At 46.5% G+C, this 17,524-nt stretch overlaps 1 protein-coding gene across 4 annotated transcripts in view; it reads left to right on the top strand.

Moving 5' to 3' along the window:
• The window catches only part of LOC146812892 (alpha-2-macroglobulin-like protein 1), a 262,454-nt gene that overhangs the window by 43,263 nt on the left and 201,667 nt on the right, over positions 1-17,524 (top strand). For all 4 annotated transcript variants that reach the window (XR_014966934.1, XR_014966933.1, XM_085619961.1 and 1 more), the window contains exons 7-8: positions 459-543; positions 1,744-1,846. Coding sequence is in view for 2 of the 4 variants with exons in the window: in XM_085619961.1 (XP_085476087.1) it covers positions 459-543; positions 1,744-1,846 (188 nt within the window). In the remaining 2 variants the exon portion in view is untranslated. The remainder of the gene's footprint in view (positions 1-458; positions 544-1,743; positions 1,847-17,524) is intronic.

Below are 17,524 nucleotides of genomic sequence, written 5' to 3'. Positions count from 1 at the left end.
TATTCTGCAGTCAATATTCAGTATCCACACCCTGTTTATTACCTGAATTGAAAACGTCAATTATCCCATTGATATGGACTCCTTCTGTTTGCCTACACTGTATTTTTAACAAGGCCACTGCATTCTTGTAGTTGTAAATTTTATTTTTATATAATTGTTTTTCACACTATTAGATTGAAATCGTCAGGTACTACTGAGCACCTTATTATTGCTTGTTTCTTCCTGACCTGTACATTATCCCTTATTTAAAGTGTCTGATGGTCTTGGAGCTTGTACGCATTATATGAAAACACTAACTAAATAAATTAAATAGATTTCTTCACTCGTCAATTACGTTTGACTTAAACATCTCGGAAAAAACATGATGTAGGCAAAATAAAACTCAGTAATAGATTTAAGATAAATCTTCCCCCATTGGAGTCCTTTCTCATGTCAGATCTATGCTTTTTTTCCCCTAGTGCTTCCAAGATTTAAAGTGAAGACCAACCTCCCTACAGACCTCTCAGTCAATGATGAATTTTTCACCATGAGCGTGTGTGGCCGGTGAGTGCAAAGAAAATGAGAGGCTAATTGGGCCTGTCCCTAGGTTCGCCTGTAGCTAGTAAATGAAGTTGCTTCACTCCAGACAGTTTATTGTGGTCCATCTACTAAGGAGTGGGGCTGTATCTGACGCACAGTACATCTACTATGGTTCCACCCAGTCACTTATGAACTTGTGGCCAGCAGTTCTATGCACTTTATCTCACAGGCCATGGGTCAGATGGGCCAGCAGTAATCTAAGAAAAGTAGAGTGCAACGCCATATCAAAAGCACTGTCGGAATTCTGAGATCCTAACTCACCTTTAATTTTTCCTGTAGCTCACCCTGCTCTACAAACACTCTCACCTGCAGGAAGTGTTACATCTCATATTGCATCAGGTCTGGGATTGAAAATGTTTAAAACCAGCCCCATAGTGCACCGAGGTAGCAGACATAGCCTTTTCTGAGGCGATGGACCACTCATAGACTATCTAAAATTGTCTCACTCATGATAGCCCTGAAGCAACTCCATTTCTGGTAGTTCTGCATTGATCCCATGTGGGAATCTTCCCCAATACTCAGGCTCATTTCATTTGTGATCGGTGTTGATTGCATCGCAGAGTGGTATCTGTGAAGTGGTCGCACTCATGTCCCAGACATGGTAGATCTGAACAAATTGATCTCACGCACTGTAGCTGTAAATTATTGTCACTTATAACAGCTCAGGCGGTGTGTCCCCATGGTAGTGGTGAAGAGATCTCAGCAACATTACAGGAGGTGTTTCGCTTGTGATAGATCTGAAATTATCCTTCTCACAGTGTCTCTAAGGTAGTCCCTCTTACAGTATCTCTAAAATTGTTCCACTCTTGGCATCTCTGAAGTGATCCCACTCATTTTCAATTGAAGGAGATCCCACCTAATGTACCTCTTAGGGGATACCACTCGCATTGCCTCAGATACCTGACCACAATTGTGATAGGTAAGGAGGAGTTATCCATACTTAGTAGCTCTTGCCCCAATAGAGATTCTCCAAAGTGTAGCCCCTTGTGATAGACATATGAACTATCTGGTTACATTTTACTTGCATGGAATTCCAACATATGCGATTAATTTACACCAGTTGCCATCCTTGGTCAAATGTAATGTGTCATATAACAAACCTACCACTGCCATTTGGGAACTTTTTTTAATACAATGCTCTGCTTTGCTTTGGTTTCAATCCAGGTACACGTTTGGAATGCCAGTTAATGGAAAAGTCCAGACCACTCTTTGCAGGAAAGCAAACGGCTCCAGAGTAGAAGATATTTGTAAAACATTCAATGGCCAGGTGAGATGTTGTTCAATGAGAAGTTAAAGATGTGTTTGTATGCTGCATTTGAAGTATGTGAAGACACCTTGAGGAAGCACTTAAAGATTGGTGCATCAAAAGCTTTGATTGACAGCTACAGTAGTCCGCGCAGCGCATGAAGCACAGAGTTTGTAGTCAACAGCTGAAAGAGAGGGTCTTAATCGGGGACGATTGCAATGACCTCTTTCATGATGATAGGCAGTAGATAGAAGTGAAAAGAAGGAATGGAGAGTCTGCAAAGGTGGGCAGATAGGTGGTTTAAAGGGGCAAGTTCTGTTTGAGGTCATTAAAAAGTTCCGGGATAAGCAAATTCTGAGATGTTTTATTTTGAGTTATGATGTATAAATTTCAATAACCTGAAACACATATGTGTTTGGTTAAAAAATCTGAACATAATTTGACTAATATTCCATATAGTTTCATGTAGTAGTGTACCTGAACCACCTTCACTTGCTTAATAGACAATGAGATTGTTTTCACTAATCCCTTAAGTGCCAGTACTTCAACTCAATTTTCTGCATAACCTAAGCTTGTTTAAGATTAAGTGCATAGTTTTCCTACTCTCCCATCTCTTCTAGAAAGAAGGTGTCATCGGTGCAGCTATTAATCCTACAGCAGGTGCAAAGACACTGGTGCACAGGTTTGTGAGGGGCAGACTATGGCTGTTTTCTCTACCCATCCACGGGTCAGGAAGGCCCATTTTAAGTCTTGTCTTTGTGGCAGCTTTAGCTGTCTTACCAGACTGTTGTTTTTACCAAAACATTCATACGTAATAAGAATAAATAGAGAAGCGTTTGCTCAACAGGCTTCAATCACTGGTCTGCTAAATTGTCATTCACATTTTTGCATCCACACACCGCAGCGTTCACCATAGCGCAAGGGGTCATCCCACTTTAGCGACTGATTCCCATCAATTTCAGTGACTGCACAATGCCTGTGCGCTTTGAGTGACAAAGCTGGTTTAAAGTGTACTCTTTGTATTATTTATTGTTTTATGTTAACTTTTTTTTTCTAAGATCTTGTTATTGCATTTACAGTAATCACGTATACGGTGACAAGAGGTAGCATAAATCGTAGCATTAAAAAACAGCCATATAACAACAAACTCTCCTGTGCACCGAGAATCCCCTTAACATCCAGTCTCTCTCCCAGCATTTCATAGATGAGCGGCATATTACGGATGCCTTTGAAACAAACCAGCATAATTGGGACCTGCGATGGGCACGCATAGCTCCCACCGATATTTATTCCATTTCCCCCATATTTTGGTCCATTTGTTTGGGCAGCCCTTTCTTTCAGAGACCACTCTCTCAGCTTGCATACACCAGTCCATGTCTCTCTTCCAATCGTTCAGACGCAGTGCTGATTTAGCCTCCACATTATGCTAAGCCACCATGAATCCCAGAGTCCCCCAGAGGTGGCCCATACGGACCAGGTCAGTTTCATTCCGGATAATTAGGACACACCATTTTGCAGAGGGTGTCCCATCATTCCCGCATATATTATGTAGACAGGTTGTCACCCCCTCCCAATATGTCTGGAGTACCAGGCAACCCTAGAGCATGTGAAAGAATATCTCCTCATGACCACATTTCTTGGGGCACAGCACAGAATCTAATCTACCCATTTTTACCAATGTAGTGCATGTGTAATCAAACCTATGTAGTATTCGAAATCTTGATCTGATGGCGCCTTGACACCTCTGGCCAAAGTTTCCACTTTATAAGGCTAATATTTATTCATTCATTCATCTCCCTGGGGGCGCCAACGCCTCAGGCCAATCATCATCCTCCAGGCCCCAAGATCTCGCTCCCAATTTTCCAGCAGGCAAGTCAATGCAGCAGGGGAGTTATTTAAGAGTTTGTTGTAGGTCAGAAAGATGGCCTGTCTAGTCATGTAATCATCTAGCAACCTATCTTCAAGTGGAGAGGATTCAGGGAGGCCTTCACCCCGTGATAATACCTTTTGTAGGGCTGACATATTTAGAAATATCGGTAGGTCTCTGTGGGTGCCTACCAGTACTCTTTTTGGAGCTCTGCAAAGGAAAGTATTTCACTGTGTGCCCAAAGGTCTCACACCCTAGATAAGTTGATTAGATCCCACTTTTCGAAGCCTTTTGTGTGGCTATGGTGCCTAATCTTGTGGTATCACACAGCGGAGTGACTCGTGTAATATTTTCCTGCTAACCCATGGCATTAAGTGCAGTGTCACAAATGGTTAATGTAACTGCGGCAGAAGCAGTGATAGGTGAAGTGAGTGGACAAACATAGACGGCTCTAAGGTAGCCCCTGGGACGCATGTTCCTCCTATCCATCCGGTAAGAGTGATTGTTCTCCGGAAATTGAACCCAATGGTTAATGGTGATGAGTTGTGCACCGAGTTATGTTTTTGTATGGCTGGGAGGGCTATCCCGCTGTCATACCAGGTCTGCGTTAATTTTGGATGGGCAATTTTAGCGGGGCCCCCATCCCAGAGAAGAGTACATGTTGCACTATCCACTGTTGAAAATAAGATAACGGGACATGGTATGGTATATTTTGAAGTGCATACACAGAACGGTGCAAAGCCATCATTTAAAAAATGGCAGCTTTCCTCAAAAGAGAAAAAGCAATGCTCTCCAGTGTTGAACATCTCCCCTCAAGCGCATGAGCGGTGGCTCAAGATTATAATTGTAGAAGACGTACGGCTCCCTGGTGACAAAGATCCCCAGATAACAGAATCCCTTCATGACTATTTGCTCTGTACAGTCACCAGGTAAGCATTATGTGTTTCCATGAAGGACATAGATCAGGGATTTATTCCAGTTAATAGGGTAACCAGAGTATCAATAGAGCAATGTGAAGATATACATCACACTGTTAAGAGTGGAAGCTGGGTTGGCAATATATAGGAGGATGCCATCAGCATAAAGAAAGATTCTGTCTCCCAGTCTGCAGTCCATCACAGTTCTCTATTCTAAGGGTCATCCCTGATCCAGGCCACAAGCAGTTCCAGGACAAGGGCAAAAATCAGGGGTGAGAGTCAGGCAGCCCTGTCGTGTACCACGCTATAGCTGGAATAGAGTGGATGTGCCCCTTTTAACAGTCACTTGAGCAAGTGGGTCTCAATATAAGAGTCATATCCAGGAAATAAAGTGAGGGCCGATCCCCACCTTCTCTAAAGCTGCATACATGAAGAGTGTTTCCACTGTGTCAAAGTCCATGTGTGCATCAAAGGCCAGCACAAGGACATCTTCACGTAGCTCCATTGCACGGCCCAGGTCACTGTGTATGCACTGCAAGTTAAGCTTGGTGTTTCTTCCTGGCATGAAGCCGGACTGATCTGGATTGACCAGTGAATGGATTATCTGAACTAATCGTGCAGAAAAATGTGTGCTAAATTTTGAACGCTGTATTCAGTAACGATATAGGTCTGTAAGAGGCACAGTCTTCTGGTGGTTTACCCTCCTTATGAATAATGACTTTGTTAGCTAGTCTCTGATCCTTGGGCAATTGCCCGGACTGATGGATTTCTAGGAACATTTGCAGGAGGTAAGGATCAATTTTAGTCACTGTGAGTTAGTGAAGTTCAATTGTCAGGCCATTGGGGTCCACGACTTTACCTGGGTTGAGATCACAAATGGCCTTTGTCACCTTACTGTCAGTCAGCTCCTTCCCCAGGAGGGCTTTGTCTGCCTGTGAGAGGCTTGGCATCCAGATATCATATCTGAAAGCAGCTCATGATACTCCTCTGTCACAGCTGTAAAAGACAGGGAGTATAGGTGAGCGTAATAGGTTTTGAAAGTCTTGACAACACCTAGTCTATCCTTAACACATTCACCCTTCTCATTCAGTATTTCTAACACCCACTGAGACGATGCTTCCCTTCTGTCCAGCCAAGCCAGGAGTCTACTTGCTCTATCCCCTTCCTCATAGAGTCAGTGCCGAGTCGCATGATGGCTAGCCCTAGCTGCGTTTTTTGCAACATTTCTATATTATTTTTGCTTTAAGGTTAAGTGATGTTTTAAGTGGTCCTGATCATTAGCCACTAGTTGGGTTTCCAACTCCATGATTTCCCTTTCAAGCATTTCTAGTCGGGCCCTCTTTTCCTTTTTGTGTCTCGCAGTCAATGCCAGGCCCTGACCCCTTATTACTGTTCTGTGCACTATCCACAGTGTTTGTGCGGAAGTCACAGTGCCCTCATTTATGGCAAAGTAGTGCTCCAAAGCCTCTTGAAGGCCTATCTGGATGCAAGATGTCTTAAAATACCAAGGATTAAGTGCCAAGCATTGGCCACTTCTTCGTTCCGCTATTCTGTATGTTGCACACACTGGGAAATGATCAGATATGCTTCTGGCGAGGTGGTGGGCTTCACTAAAATGGGGAAGTTGGTAAGCTAGGGTGAGTATGTAGTCAATGCATGAAAGGCTGCCATGGGCTCCCGAGTGGAAAGTGTACTGCCACACAATAGGATTGAAGAATGGCAAGTGTCGGCAAGGCAGATTGCCGCTAGAAAGTCAATCAGGGGCCTGCGAGTACACCCTGGCTGGTGAGGAGGTCAGCGGCCCGCAGAGTCCTATAGGGCAGAATTGAGGTAATTTAGTTATGTTAACTTTAAATACCCGTTATTTATTTTGCCTGCACTTCTGGTGCCCATTTCCAAGGTTATTTACTTTCCATCTGTTTTTTTATATAGTTGCTGTTATAAAGTGTTTAAGTAACATTGCAAAATTGTATCTGTCTGCAATACGAGTGCTTGACAAATTTGTGATTTAATCTTGTCTCCTTATCAAATTATAACAATTGGAAATATATATGGAAAAACACAAAGACTTTTTAGTTTTAAAAAATGTGCCTAGGAAAACAGCCACATCAGAGAATAATTTTTAAATGTAATATGTTTATTACACAGATATGGCAGCCAGGTTTAGGGAGTGGAATATATATATTTTTTGTGACATAACATTGCAATAACAAACATTAAAAAAATGATTATACTAGTTTGCCCAGCCCCAACTTCTCAGCTTTATCAATGTTGCCACTGTTTGTTCTTGCTTACATTAAGGCCTGTGCCACCCTTAGTGGACTGCATTACAGCCAGACACTGTCTAAGAGCAATGGTGGGGTCCACCATGGTACACTCTGAATACACTTCATGCAGGAGCGACAGAAGCAAAATCCTAGGGAGACAATGTTAATTCAAAGAATAATATATTGATTCTGCCCAAGAGTGTAAAGGGAAAGAATCCATGCTGTACTGTTTAACTGGGTCTGCTGGCTCATGGAACTAATTCATCCACTCTAAGAGTCTGTGTTTGACCTCATGGTCATATGTTTGAATCCCAGTTGGGATTCAGTATTTCACCAATTAGAGGTAGCTATGATAAGTACCACTGAGATGGTACTTCGTAGAATAAACATCTGTTTTCCAGCACCCAGATGTCCTAAGGGGTGAGCACATGTCTTACAAATACATGTTATTTTGTTACTTCAGTACTTTATGAGGTCACCAAGAAGGGATATAGAAGCAAGCCTCTGGGCACGTCCGGTATAAGATTACAGAACTTTGGTACTGATTCCAAAATGGGAGCCATTTAAAGGGCAGGGAGTGTGGGTACTTCTCCACAATGTTATGCTTCCCATGATACCCCAGAGGAAGTGAGCCCAAGGGCGGGTGGGAGGGAGCAGCTCGGGGTAAGGAAAGGTAGTGAGCAGTGATCTGACTTAAAATGTGTAAAGCAACGCGTGGGGAGAAACAGCATTGTACAGTGCAACTAATATACAATTCCAAGCACAAGCTACAAAAACAAATAAATGAGATTGTAATATAACAGCTAATCCTTGACATTTTTCTACTTAGATCCATCTGAGGTTGTGCTGGTATTCATATGGGAGCTAATAAAAAAGATTGAGAAGTTCAGGTTTGATTAATCACTCTAAAATTGGTTGGACTGAGTGATACCTGCAACCCCAATAAGTTAAATCCCTTATAGGGTTTATTTCCATTCCCATGATGAAAGATTTTATAATGAGCTCAAGAATACTAAACCTGATAGTCTCCCAAGTGCACTGGAATTTCTTGATGTGGCTCTACCATTAAGAAAACACCTCGACTTTAAAAGACCAAGGAGAAGGTAACCCCTATCTTCTACTGAAAAGGAAGTCGATGCAGTGTGCAAGACTTGCCAATTAAGCGTCAAGTCCTGTGGTCAGACCAGTGCCAGGAGTCCCTCTTGGAAAAGGAGATCAACACTGAGGGCCCTCTGGAGGGAAAACAACCGTAACAATGCATGCATTACAATGCATGCTTTTACCCCACATGCCATTACAATGAAAATGGCTTGCTGTAGGGGGTATAAGGTGTTGGATTTAACTCCAACACCCTCCCTACTGTTGCACAGACTGGAGTTGGAATAGTAAATGATACTATGCTAAAATCCAGTGAACCCCCGACAGCAAGTCGGGTTAAAAAATTGTGTTGTAACGTCATATAACCCCTCCAAATATCAGGGACCAAATATATCATTTTCTCTTCCAGGGGATCCTCATCACTAGTCATAAGCACTGAATACTCCCGAGCCCAGAAATAATACAAAATTACATATAAAAAAATATATATATATATACAGCTCTATATATATAAAAACATATATCATTTTTTCTAATACCAATGCAGCTCTCATATAGGAGGCTACACAATGTGATAAACCACATAAACTTATTTTGCAAATATACATGCTATATGTATAAAAACACATAAGGGCAAGAAGCACTTGAAATCTGTTTTTAATGAGTAAATCTCATGAGTAAACTGCAAAAGAAAAGCAGGCATTGTTAGCCTATAGGCTGCATTGTAAACCAACATAGAAAATGAAAGCAATCTTCCATAAAAACTGGCACCATGCCATTAGGCAGCCATGACACCTAGCCTCCCATCATGCCTCAGGGGTGACAGTTAGGTCAGTTGTTCTTTCCGCCTCCTTCTGTCAGGACCCTGGATTCATAGCTCTCTACTTTTTTGACTTTTCTGTCAAAATGATCTTGTTTTACTGTGGTTTTCTTGACTTCACTCGACGTCTTTTGATAATTGAGTGAGATCTAAACCATTCTTTTGTGACAGAAAGACCTTTTTTCTGTCAAAAATGCCTTCTTTGTTCGATCCTTGCCCTGCCTGTGGCAAAAAGAAGGCCAAGACAGACACACATGATGTGTGCATTCTCTGCCTTCGTGAATCACACTCTCCTGCCTCCTGTCAACACTTCAGGAAGTTGTCTAAAAGGACCATCAAGGACAGGGAGAGAATCCGTCTTTATGGCCTCTCAGAAAGAGGTAGGTCTCCTGTAAAGACAAAGAAAAGGGCGAGTTCGACGTCGAGGAGCAAGGTCCCGATATGTTCCCCTTCGGCATCGGGCTCGACGTCAAAAGAACCGGCGGCGGGATCGTCGTCGAGGGAATTGGCGCATGAGCGCCACTCTTCAACTTCTAAAGCCAAGTCTCTATCAGCGTTAGAACAGCATCCGGCGTCGAGAGAAGATCCTCCGCCGTCGACTCTACAGCGAGGATCGACGTCAAGACACAGATCGTCGACGCCGAGACGTAAGTCATCATCTTCGATGTTGAGACTGGAGTCCACGTTGACATCTTCTATCGTCGACGTCGAGGCAGGGGCCTCCGTCGACGTCAGCAAGACACTCGATGTCGAGACAGCAGTATCCGTCGGTTTCACAGCTGACGTCGAGACACAGGCCTACGTCGAAAGAAAGGCGCTCGACGTCAAGGCACAGCCCTCTGTCGAAGCAAAGACGATCGACGTCGAGGCACAGCCCACTGTCGAAGCGAAGACGATCGACGTTGAGACAGGGATCTCTGTCGAGGCGCCACTCGACGTCGAGGCACAGCCCTCCGTCGACGCGAGCACGATCAACATTGAGGCTGGAATCTCCGTCGACGTGGAACTCGACGTCGAGGCACAGCCCTCCGTCAAAGAGCAGAAGATCCAGATCGACGTCGAGACGCGGGTCTCCATCGAGGCAGTCAATGTCGAGACATATGCCTTCAAGATTGACGTCGAGACAAAGATCTCCATCGCGAGCGACGTCGAGGCAGAAGTCTCTGTCGGTGTCAGTTCCAGTAAGCTTCTCTCCATCTCCTTCATCGATGTCGAGAGCAGGCTCCCACCGTTCCATCACCAGGTCCGGTTCTCAGGAGGTGGTTATTTCATCTTCAAGTAGCCAGGGCTCTCCCTCTGGTGATCATCATGCAGTAGAAAAGGCTCATCAGGAAGGACGAAAATCTCCACGTCGTTCTCCTGTTAGAGCGGAGGGGTCTTCATCCATTCACCTCTCTCCCAGATGGATGCAGCCGTTACATCTATGGGCTGATCGTACACAAGCAGCAGGTGTTAGAAGGGAGCCCAGTCCGGCTCACAGGTCCCCGCTGGCTCACCCAGCACAAGATGCAGATTTTTCTCCTCCAAGGGGAAGAGCTCGTACTTGCTCTCCTGCACCAACATCTAAGAGGTGATCAAGATCACGCAGCAGAAGCAGAAGACACAGGTCTCCAACACTGTCCACCTCCTCAACATATTCCTCAAAAAGGGACTACTCGCCCACCCTTACTGATAGTCCACTGTCGAGGATCTCTCCGGTGGACGATGTAAGCACATTCCAGGATGTGCTGGCCAGGGAGGCTTCCAAGCTGAACATTGCCATGGCTGTTCAGCAGAGTACTTCTGCGGTCGTTTTTGAGACTTTGAACCAGAAGACGTCCTCTCACCCATTGTTGCCTCTGGTACCGGGTCTGTTTAAGCCAGTTATGGACATTATTCTTACACCAGCCACTCTCGAGACCGCACCTCCGAGAATTCTAAAAAAGTATCGTCCGTCGGAGGAGGATCCCTCCTTTTTGAAGTCAGATCCAAAACCAGACTGCTGCCGCCAAAAAGACCCAATCAGTGGCCTCCTCGTCTACAGCACCACCAGACAAGGAGAGCAAAACACAAGATTCATGGAGGAGAAAAGTATGTAAAAGAGACACAATTGATGGACGGAAGGCAGAACAAATCAAAACATTTACCCCCAGTCAAGAGATCCGGGTTAAATCCATCATTCTTTTGCTCACCATGCCACCCCAGTTTAGACCTGGCCATATGCAAATCAGTCTTGACCCTGTGCCTCATGGAAACAGTCCAGCCCGAACTGCCAAGCCAAGTCCTCCCTGTACCGGAAACAAGCATCCTAGGACCGGTTTCAGGGTTTCACCCCTCTTCAGCCAGGATAGCTTGATTCCAGTGGCACAGTGAGCCCAGGACCCACGTCTGGGCATACCTGGCGCACTTAGGGCGAGAAAGCAAAAGACACAAAATTGATGGACGGAATGAAGAACAAATCAAAACAATCACCCCCAGTCAAGAGATCTGGGTTAAATCCATCCTTCTTTTGCTCACCATGCCACCCCAGTTTAGACCTGGCCATATGCAAATCAGTCTTGACCCTGTGCCTCATGGGAACAGTCCAGCCCGAACTGCCAAGCCAAGTCCTCCCTGGACCAGAAACAAGCGTCATAGGACCGGTTTCGGGTTTTCACCCCTCTTCAGCCAGGATAGCTTGATTCCAGTGGCACAGTGAGCCCAGGACCCATGTCTGGGCTTATCTGGTGCACTTAGGGAGAGAAAGCAAAAGACACACAATTGATGGACGGAATGCAGAACAAATCAAAACATTCACCCCCAGTCAAGAGATCTAGGTTAAATCCATCATTCTTTTGCTCACCATGCCACCCCAGTTTAGACCTGGCCATATACAAATCAGTCTTGACCCTGTGCCTCCTGGGAACAGTCCAGCCCGAACTGTCAAGCGAAGTCCTCCCTGGACTGGAAACAAGATCCTAGGACCGGTTTCGGGGTTTCACCCCTCTTCAGTCAGGATAGCTTGATTCCTGTGGCACAGTGATCCCAGGACCCACGTCTGGGCATACCTGGCGCACTTAGGGCGAGAAAGCAAAAGACACAGAATTGATGGACGGAATGCAGAACAAATCAAAACATTCACCCCCAGTCAAGAGATCTGGGTTAAATCCATCATTCTTTTGCTCACCATGCCACCTCAGTTTAGACCTGGCCATATGCAAATCAGTCTTGACCCTGTGCCTCATGGGAACAGTCCAGCCCGAACTGCCAAGCCAAGTCCTTCCTGGACCGGAAACAAGCACCCTAGGACCGGTTTCTGGGTTTCACCCCTCTCCAGCGAGGATAGCTTGATTCCAGTGGCACAGTGAGCCCAGGACCCATGTCTGGGCTTACCTGGCGCACTTAGGGCGAGAAAGCAAAAGACACACAATAGATGGACGGAATGCAGAACAAATCAAAATAATCACCCCCAGTCAAGAGATCTGGGTTAAATCCATCATTCTTTTGCTCACCATGCCACCTCAGTTTAGACCTGGCCATATGCAAATCAGTCTTGACCCTGTGCCTCATGGGAACAGTCCAGCCCGAACTGCCAAGCCAAGTCCTCCCTGGACCGGAAACAAGCATCCTAGGACCGGTTTCGGGGTTTCACCCCTCTTCAGCCAGGATAGCTTGATTCCAGTGGCACAGTGAGCCCAGGACCCACGTCTGGGCTTACCTGGCGCACTTAGGGCAAGAAAGCAAAAGACACAAAATTGATGGACGGAATGAAGAACAAATCAAAACAATCACCCCCAGTCAAGAGATCTGGGTTAAATCCATCATTCTTTTGCTCACCATGCCACCCCAGTTTAGACCTGGCCATATGCAAATCAGTCTTGACCCTGTGCCTCATGGGAACAGTCAAGCCCGAACTGCCAAGCCAAGTCCTCCGTGGACCAGAAACAAGCGTCATAGGACCGGTTTCGGGGTTTCACCCCTCTTCAGCCAGGATAGCTTGATTCCAGTGGCACAGTGAGCCCAGGACCCACGTCTGGGCTTACCTGGCGCACTTAGGGAGAGAAAGCAAAAGACACACAATTGATGGACGGAATGCAGAACAAATCAAAACATTCACCCCCAGTCAAGAGATCTGGGTTAAATCCATCATTCTTTTGCTCACCATGCCACCCCAGTTTAGACCTGGCCATATGCAAATCAGTCTTGACCCTGTGCCTCATGGGAACAGTCCAGCCCGAACTGCCAAGCCAAATCCTCCCTGGACCGAAAACAAGCATCCTGGGACCAGTTTCGGGGTTTCACCCTCTTCAGCCAGGATAGCTTGATTCCAGTGGCACAGTGAGCCCAGGACCCACGTCTGGGCTTACCTGGCGCACTTAGGGCGAGAAAGCAAAAGACACACAATTGATGGACGGAATGCAGAACAAATCAAAATAATCACCCCCAGTCAAGAGATCTGGGTTAAATCCATCATTCTTTTGCTCACCATGCCACCTCAGTTTAGACCTGGCCATATGCAAATCAGTCTTGACCCTGTGCCTCATGGGAACAGTCCAGCCCGAACTGCCAAGCCAAGTCCTCCCTGGACCGGAAACAAGCATCCTAGAACCAGTTTCGGGGTTTCACCCCTCTTCAGCCAGGATAGCTTGATTCCAGTGGCACAGTGAGCCCAGGACCCACGTCTGGGCTTACCTGGCGCACTTAGGGCGAGAAAGCAAAAGACACAAAATTGATGGACGGAATGAAGAACAAATCAAAACAATCACCCCCAGTCAAGAGATCTGGGTTAAATCCATCATTCTTTTGCTCACCATGCCACCCCAGTTTAGACCTGGCCATATGCAAATCAGTCTTGACCCTGTGCCTCATGGGAACAGTCCAGCCCGAACTGCCAAGCCAAGTCCTCCCTGGACCGGAAACAAGCATCCTGGGACCAGTTTCGGGGTTTCACCCCTCTTCAGCCAGGATAGCTTGATTCCAGTGGCACAGTGAGCCCAGGACCCACGTCTGGGCATACCTGGCGCACTTAGGGCGAGAAAGCAAAAGACACACAATTGATGGACGGAATGCAGAACAAATCAAAACATTCACCCCCAGTTAAGAGATGTGGGTTAAATCCATCATTCTTTTGCTCACCATGCCACCCCAGTTTAATAATAATAATAATAATAATACAGAATTTTATAAAGCGCGAACAGCTACCTCACAAGGAGGTGTCCCGGCGCTGCAGAACAAGATATAATGTTGACCAAGAGAGCTAGAGGTGTTAGCGACTAGCGCGGTTGAGCGAAAAGCCAGGTTTTCAGCATGCGCTTGAAGCATGCTTCAGAAGGGGCCTGTTGAAGAGCAGGGGGCAGGCTGTTCCAAAGTGTCGCCACATTTGCCGAAAAAGTCCGTCCTCCCAGCCGTGCTTTTTTTGCTCTAGGGACTGCAATCTGAACACGGTTGTTGGATCGGAGAGAGCGGGCTTGTGTGTATCTAGGCAATCAGGCTTTCAGATAGTTTGGGCAGGTGCCATACAGTGATCTGAAAGCCAATGTAAGTGCCTTAAATTTTATTCTATTTGCTACTGGTAGCCAGTGAAGTGAGAGAAGATGTGGAGAGACCGAGTGCTTGAAAGGAATCCGCATTAATAGTCTCGCAGCCGCATTTTGGACCAGTTGCAATCGATGTATAAGGTATTTTGGTAGGCCTAGATAAAGGCTGTTAGCGTAATCCAGCCTAGTTGTTACCGTGGCATGGATTACTGTTTTTCGTCAGGTTACTGGCAAGAGTCGCAGAATCTTACGGAGATTCCTCAGCTTGCACAGACAGCAACCGACTTTTTGCTGGACGTGTGATGCAAAAGACAGACTGTCATCCCACCGTACTCCCAGGTTTTTTGCCGAGTGGCTGGGCGAGGGGGGTTGACCCATCTCTGCCGGCCACCAAAGATCAGATGGGGGAGGGTGGCCTTTACCGAAAAAGATCACTTCCGTCTTGTTAGCGTTGAGTTTTAGTTTATTTGTATTCATCCAGCAAGCCACATCTTAGAGACAGCCCTTGAAGCTTGAAAAGGACGCCTCAGACACTTCTGAATACGGAAACACCAGTTGGGTGTCGTCGGCATATGAAATAGCCTTGACCCCCCAGTTGGCAATCAGCGTGAAGAGCGGAGCCAGGTAAATATTGAATAAAAGTGGGCTAAGAGCCGATCCCTGAGGGACGCCGCAGCTGAGGGCCTTTGGTGTTGAAGAGACAGAACCCAGCGCCACCTTCTGTGTTCTCTGGGTCAGGTATGACTGTATCCACCCCAGTGCCTGGTCCTTGATGCCTAACTCCGCTAATCGTGACAGCAATTTGGCGTGGTCGACCGTATCAAAAGCGGCCGACAGATCCAGGAGCACCAGCATCGCTGAGTCCCCTGAATCCATCGACCACCTCACTGACTCTGCCACCTCAATTAGTGCTGTCTCAGTGCTGAAGCCGGGTCTAAAGCCTGATTGCGTCTCATGTAATATATTATTTTCTTCAATGAATTTATTCAGTTGGCGCTGAATTAGTTTCTCAAGCATTTTGCCCGGTGCCGCCAGCAGAGAAATCGGGCGGAGATTGCTAAGATCCTTGGGGTCCCCATTTAGTTTTTTCTTTAGCGAGAGGAGAGTGGCGTGTTTCCAGATATTCGGGAACACCCCAGAGGAGATGGACACATTCCATATTTGCTGAATAGTGAGAGCCACAAAATCAGCTATGGTGTTCCAGAGTTTTGGAGGGCTGGGGTCGTCAGGAGATCCTGACTTACAACGGCTAAGTTCTTGCGTAACCAAGTTTAGAGCTATTGGCTCAAATTGTGTCAAGGTAGCGCAATCCGTCATTTTACCAGCTAAGTCCGTTTTTACCGTTTTCTTCTCTGGCCCAAAGGATTCATAGACTTGTTTAATTTTTGAGTCAAAGAAGTCAGAGATGCTGTTGCACAGCTTGGTCGACGGGGGAACCTCCCTCTCAACACACCTAGGTTTGAAGAAGGACTGTACTATTTTAAAAGTTTCTCTGCTCGAATGTTCAGCTTGTTGAATAGAGTCAGCATAGAACTGTTTTTTTGCCTTTCTAACGGCTTTATGCAGTTTTTTGGATGCTTCCTTATATCGGACTTTATCTGGGAGTCCGTAATATAGCCTCCAAAGCCTCTCCAGCCTTTTGCAGTCCGACTTTAGTATTCTAAGGTCCTGAGAGAACCAGGGAGCGGACGAGGAATCACGCTTGGATATCGCGTGTGATGCTGGTGCAATAGATGACACCATGTTTCCGACCCAGTCATTAAGTAACAGTGCGTCAATCTCGACATTTGAGGTGAGGGAAGGTGTGTTCTGGGCAAGAACTGGCCCCATCGTAGCGGGAACTAACTTCTTCCATTGTCTCTTCATGAAAGAGCACTTACTTGTCACAGGTTTGTCCACCGCTAACTTTAGTTTAAATGGAATCAGCGAGTGGTCTGACCATACCAATGGCAACGGTGTCTCTGCCAACACGTTGTCAATATTAGAAAATATTAAATCAAGCGTGTGGCCCGCTCTGTGCGTGGGGCCCTTGTTGATGAGTCTTAGGTTGGCTGTATCCAATGTTGACCTTAGTAAAGCTGCAGGGACACATTCCACCCTATCCATATGAACATTAAAGTCGCCAACGACAAGAAATTGAGGGTGAAGGAGGGAGCTCTGGATGATAATATCCATCAGACTGATCAGGTGGGGCTCCTCCCCCCCAGGGGGGCGGTAGATGACTAATCCCGCTAGGGATAGTTGAGGACCCACCTGAAAGCAAAAGTGTAGACCCTCTAGACCCTGAATAAGAGTAGGGGTTGAAGATGTGAGTATGAGCTGCTCTTTAAATATGACAGCCACACCCCCGCCCCTTTTTTCGCCTAACCGGTTGGAGAAGCATATTTTATACCCAGAAGGTACAGCCAGTGCAATGGCGGTCATATTATCCTCGTTGAGCCAAGTTTCTGTTAGAAACAGCACATCCCACTGATACCCTTCCAATAGCAGCCAGATTTCGTCTGCATGCTTAGCCAGGGATCTGCAATTCAGAAGGCCCGCTTTGAGGTCTCTGTTAAATGGTGACTTGAGTTTAATCATCCCCTCCACCTTCCAGCCATCCGGCCTACCTAGTGGTATCCCACAGGTCCCACACGCCTGAGGGAGGGTGGTAGTCCCAAGGTCGATCTTGTGAGCACAGGTATCAGCCATGGAATTTAGAGACCAAAGGTTTTCCCGCGATCGCACGATTCTGCCCTTATGTGCAGCCTCACCGCCAGCATATCCGGCCCCGGCCGCAGTTTGGTCGCGGACGGGCGCAGACGGGCTTGCCTTAGGCGCGCCTTCGGCGCGCAAACGGCGTGCCCGCTGCGCTCGTCCGCTGCGCGTCCGGAAGATGCACATGTTAAATAGGAAGTGAATGATAGGCAGGGGCGTGGCCTTATGTTGGTGGGCGTGGCCTCTGTGACCCGGGGATGGCGGCAACACAATCAATCAAGTAGCCCGCGGCAGCGTTGTCAACTGCAGCGCGGTAATGCCCAGGGGAGAGTGAAGGTAAGATCAATAAAAACACAACAATACACTCAAATTTTAAAAAAGCAGCGATACGTCTCTCCCGGCTTCCGCCTCAGGAGGTCAAATGTTCTGGGCCGCGCTGGCCAATCAGCGCGCTTAAAATACCCTGAATCAGAGGGGGCGTGGCCTGATGTTGGTGGGCGTGGCCTCTGTGTCCCGGGGATGGCGGCAACACAATCAA

Source organism: Triturus cristatus, chromosome 7 (assembly GCF_964204655.1).
Source record: "Triturus cristatus chromosome 7, aTriCri1.1, whole genome shotgun sequence".
Classification (NCBI taxonomy): domain Eukaryota; kingdom Metazoa; phylum Chordata; class Amphibia; order Caudata; family Salamandridae; genus Triturus; species Triturus cristatus.
Note: the sequence above shows the minus strand (reverse complement) of the source record. Positions and strands in the feature narration are given on the sequence as shown.